General features: G+C 39.6%; 1 protein-coding gene across 1 annotated transcript; it reads right to left on the minus strand.

Moving 5' to 3' along the window:
* Positions 1 to 576: 576 nt before the first annotated feature.
* LOC110449413 (very low-density lipoprotein receptor-like) lies at positions 577 to 4,402 on the minus strand. The gene is made up of 3 exons (XM_021496268.1): positions 4,183 to 4,402; positions 2,015 to 2,143; positions 577 to 1,158 (listed from the first exon to the last, which is right to left on the minus strand). Exons 1-3 carry the CDS (start codon positions 4,271 to 4,273, stop codon positions 1,010 to 1,012), a joined length of 369 nt encoding a protein of 122 aa, XP_021351943.1. The 5' UTR covers positions 4,274 to 4,402; the 3' UTR covers positions 577 to 1,009.
* Positions 4,403 to 5,154: the final 752 nt, after the last annotated feature.

The following is a 5,154-nucleotide window of genomic DNA, read 5'->3' on the forward strand; positions in this document are numbered from 1 at the left end:
TGTCGTGTCGATGTGTCACCCGTCCATCTTGTGACGTGTGGTGTCGATGTGTCGACCGGCTACCTAGTTTTTACGTGTGGTGTCCATACCCTAAAACCTCTTGTAGAAATCATCCTCACCCCGTTAGGGACATACTTTCCCCCTTGTAGTAATCATCCTTAACCCGTTAGTGACACACCCTCACACCCTTTTAGAAATCATCCTCGCCCCGTTAGTGACACACCCTCACACCCTTTTAGAAATCATCCTCACCCCTTCAGTGACACACCCTCCCACCCTTTTAGAAATCATCCCGTTAGTGACACAACTTCCCACCCCCCCACCCCCCTTGTAGAAATCATCCTTACCCCGTTAGTGACACACCCTCACACCATTGTAGAAATCATCCACATCCCGTTAGTGACACACCCTCACACCCTTGTAGAAAGTATCCTCATCCCGTTAGTGACACACCCTACACCATTTGGTGAGCCGTTCCTTGCACCATTAGAGACACTTCTCCCACCGTGGTGTCTATGGTGCTATCAATAATATTTATGAAAAGACAATCATAGAATGACGACCAGAGTGTTAAACATAAACAAAAACAAGTATACTATGACGTGTTGTATTATATATATAAATTGTGATGAAGGAATGCTTCATATCAGAAATACAAAATTGATACATGTCAAATAAAATAAAATTGTTCATTTTATGAAAGGTTAACACCGGTAACAAGGTAAAGAGAAAACTGTTAACTTAACACTATACTTGTGAAGCTACAATAAATGATCACAAGTACTATCAAACATCGCTATGTCAAAGTCGTTCCAAGCAAACATCCAAAAAAAGTGTTGTCCCTGGTAAAAGTCCACCAAAGTTTTATATACAACATCAGGTAAATGTTATCGTTAACCAACAAAGTTCAACTGTTTGATATATTATTAATATTATATATTATATATTAAAAAATTGCACCGGTAAACAAATATTGCTGCCAGACGATAATCGTAAGTAAAGGAGAAGATCACGTGGTGGGATGGGGCGCTGTGCACGAGGCGTTGTTTTCCTCGTCTGAGTTGTCGATGCAGTCGGGGAAACCGTCGTTGATATCCTCACATGGAATACACTTGGTATCATCACACTTGTAGTATGTATCGGGACATACACGGTTTACTGTCAATACAAAACATACGTCACACTTGTAGTATGTATCGGGATATACACGGTTTACTGTTAATACAAAACATACGTCACACTTGTAGTATGTATCGGGATATACACGGTTTACTGTTAATACAAAACATACGTCACACTTGTAGTATGTATCGGGACATACACGGTTTACTGTTAATACAAAACATACGTCACACTTGTAGTATGTATCGGGATATACACGGTTTACTGTTAATACAAAACATACGTCACACTTGTAGTATGTATCGGGATATACACGGTTTACTGTTAATACAAAACATACGTCACACTTGTAGTATGTATCGGGACATACACGGTTTACTGTTAATACAAAACATACGTCACACTTGTAGTATGTATCGGGATATACACGGTTTACTGTCAATACAAAACATACGTCACACTTGTAGTATGTATCAGGATATACACGGTTTACTGTCAATACAAAACATACGTCACACTTGTAGTATGTATCAGGACATAACAATACAAAACATACGTCACACTTGTAGTATGTATTGGGACATACACAGTTAATTGTGAATACAAAACACATGTCACACTTGTTTTTTGAATACGGACTTTCACAAAACTGGATTTGACAAATTTAACAGGAATCACAGGTTTTCATGGAATTGGTCACGTTCCAGTAAGCATTCACTATGAACTTGGTAGTAGGTGTCGCATGGCAAACCAACTTATTATTTTTTCCGTTATGTATTTAACAAAATATGACGCATTGAATAAGATATCTTACATGATTTTTTTTTTAAAGAGATCTTAAACATACACGATAAACGACAAAGGGATACTGTCCCTCGATTGGCGTACTCACCACAGAGAGAGGGAAGCTCATCTTCACCATCGGAACAGTCGGGATCTCCATCACATGCCCAGCTGTTAGGAATACATCCCCCATTACAGGCAAAGTCGCTTCGGTCACATGTGACAGAGCGCCGCATTACTGTAAACCAAAAAAGCAATATAAAATACAGGAAAACTCGCTCCGGTCACATGACACAGAGCGCCGCATTACTGTTAACCAAAAAAGCAATAATAAAATACAGGAAAACTCGCTCCGGTCACATGTGACAGAGCGCCGCATTACTGTAAACCAAAAAAGCAATACTAAAATACAGGAAAACTCGCTCCAGTCACATGCGACAGAGCGCTGCATTACTGTAAACCAAAAAAGCAATAATAAAATACAAGAAACTCGCTCCGGTCACATGCGACAGAGCGCCGCATTACTGTAAACCAAAAAAGCAATAATAAAATACAGGAAAACTCGCTCCGGTCACATGTGACAGAGCGCCGCATTACTGTAAACCAAAAAAGCAATAATAAAATACAGGAAAACTCGCTCCGGTCACATGTGACAGAGCGCCGCATTACTGTAAACCAAAAAAGCAATAATAAAATACAGGAAAACTCGCTCCGGTCACATGTGACAGAGCGCCGCATTACTGTAAACCAAAAAAGCAATAATAAAATACAGCAAATTACTGACCAAATATCATTATCCAAGGCCTCTTGGATATTCAGAAGAAGTTGTTAAAATGTTTTAAACATATTTGATCCCTGTGACCTTGAATATAAGTAAAGGTCATTTGTTTGAACAAACTTGGTAGCCCTTTATCCCAGGATGTTACTGACCAAATATCCTTAACGTAGGCTTCTTGGTTATTCAGAAGAAGGTGTTTATAGGTTTTAAACATATTTGACCCCCGTGACCTTGAATTTAAGTCAAGGTCATTCATTTGAACAAACTTTGTAGTGCTCTATTACAGCATGCTACTGGTCAAATAGTATCATCATAGGCCTCTTGGTTATTGAGAAGAAGTTGTTTAAAGGGTTTTAACATATTTGACCCATGTGACCTTGAATATAAGTTAAGGTCATTTATGTCAGCATGTTACTAGTCAGATAGCATCATCCTAGGACTCTTGGTTATTGAGAAGAAGTTGTTTAAAGGTTTTAAACATATTTGACCCCTGTGACCTTGAATATAAGTAAAGGTCATTCATTTGAACAAACTTTGTAGCCCTCTATTACAGCATGCTACTGGCCAAATATCATTATCCTAGGCTTCTTGATGATTCAGGAGATGTTGTTTAAAGGTTTTAATCATATTTGACACCTGTGACCTTGAATATAAGGCAAGTTCATTCATTTGAACAAAACTTAGTAGCCCTCTATTGCAGCATGTTACTGGCCAAAGAGCATTATCCTAGGCCTCCAAGTTATTCAGAAGTAGTTGTTTAAAGATTTTTTTAAGACAATTGACCCCTGTGACCTTGAAAATGGGTGAAGGTCATATATTTGAACAAACTTGGTACCCCTTCATCCCAGCAAGCTACTGGTCATATATCATCACCATGGGAATTTTGGTTATTGAAAAGAAGTCGTTTAAAGTAAAATATTGACGCCGGACGACGGACGGACGACGGACGCCGCACCACGGCATAAGCTCACTTGGCACTTCGTGCCAGGTGAGCTAAAAATCAATCACATATTATAGGAAAAATCAGTCGAGTCACAAATGACAGAGTGCCGCATTACTGTAAAACAAAAAAGCAATCCTAAAATACAGGGAAACTCGCTCCGGTCACGTGTGACAGAGCGCCCTAGCACCGTTAAACAATCACAGCGCTGACCGCGGGCACGTGGAATGCCCATCGTCTAGGCGGGGATTTCTACGTCACACCGACAATCTGCCGAATTGAGCAGGCCAATTTTTTCTTCTTTTTTCTAGTTAACTCGTTCTCGCAACGCGTTTTTATTTTAAGTGTCTACATTTACATTTCAGCGATAGACTTTCATTAATACTCTGCAATTATCCATGGTGCTTGTAATTCAGTTAATGCATTAAAAGAATACTCAATATATCAGAAATATATCATGACTTTAAGCAAATTATAAGATGGATTGTAAGTGTACAAGGTAAATTTTGTGAAGATGATGTTTCAGATTGAAACATTGATTCGGTTTAAATAGACATACCTCTCTTGATTTGCGCCGTCTGACATAAGCAAAGAAATGTTAGCCCCGCCATCAACACTAAACTAAGTGATCTGCAGTGTATCCCGGTCATCGTGAGCTGGTTCGGTCTGACTATTGGCAAGGACGCGGTTCCGGGGCTGTTTTACCCTTTCCAACGGGGGGAGGGGTTTGCTATTGGAGGAATTTATCAGACCACTTCAGGAAGTGTGGCATGATCCCATTCCTCCTGTAATATGTGCATGCTCGTACGATCGGAGGTGTGTCGTACCTCCTGCTGGTGTGATTGGTTGAGACTCTCATCCGCCTGATTTGATTGGTCAGTCAGATGAGCAGATGGCTGTTACACTAACCGAGTGATGATGTGGTTGATTTGATTCGCGTCATTGTAATTCATCGGGGTCGTCGACATTTTAGCCATATCAACATTTGTTTTTCGATATACGTCAGACCAAACCAAAACACATAGCCACGCATGAGTACCAATCCTCATCGTACCAGGGCTTCTGTAATAAACGGCACCTTGTTCTCAGGCTCCACAGAGACCTATATATATATATATATATACTGAGGAGAGTGAGCATGGCTTCTGTGTAAGTGATATGCTGTTCAAAATTTTGAAGTGTCTTTTTATGTTTGTAAGTTTGTTGTTTTGTTTTTTGCCTTCAAGTTACATTATAACTAAAAATGAGCAATACAATATTGAATTGAATATTACGATATATGGACATCAGTATATACCCAAATACACTATGGACATCAGTATATACCCCCGTACACTATGGACATCAGTATATACCCCCAAACACTATGGACATCAGTATATACACCCGTACATTATGGACATCAGTATATACCCCCAAACACTATGGACATCAGTATATACCCCCGAACACTATGGACATCAGTATATACCCCCATACACTATGGACATGAGTATAACCCCTGTACACTATGGATATCAGTATATACCCC

The sequence above is a fragment of the Mizuhopecten yessoensis genome, unplaced genomic scaffold, assembly GCF_002113885.1.
Source record: "Mizuhopecten yessoensis strain PY_sf001 unplaced genomic scaffold, ASM211388v2 scaffold4601, whole genome shotgun sequence".
NCBI lineage: Eukaryota > Metazoa > Mollusca > Bivalvia > Pectinida > Pectinidae > Mizuhopecten > Mizuhopecten yessoensis.

What these genes read in the sequence shown, in the direction of transcription:
- LOC110449413 (XM_021496268.1), bottom strand. Translation starts at nt 4,273, where the DNA reads ATGACCGGGATACACTGCAGATCACTTAGTTTAGTGTTGATGGCGGGG. An exon ending in GACGGCGCAAATCAAGAGAG is followed by an intron (nt 2,144 to 4,182) that starts GTATGTCTATTT and finishes TTTGGTTTACAG; the next exon opens with TAATGCGGCGCTCTGTCACA. An exon ending in TGAGCTTCCCTCTCTCTGTG is followed by an intron (nt 1,159 to 2,014) that starts GTGAGTACGCCA and finishes TTGTATTGACAG; the next exon opens with TAAACCGTGTATGTCCCGAT.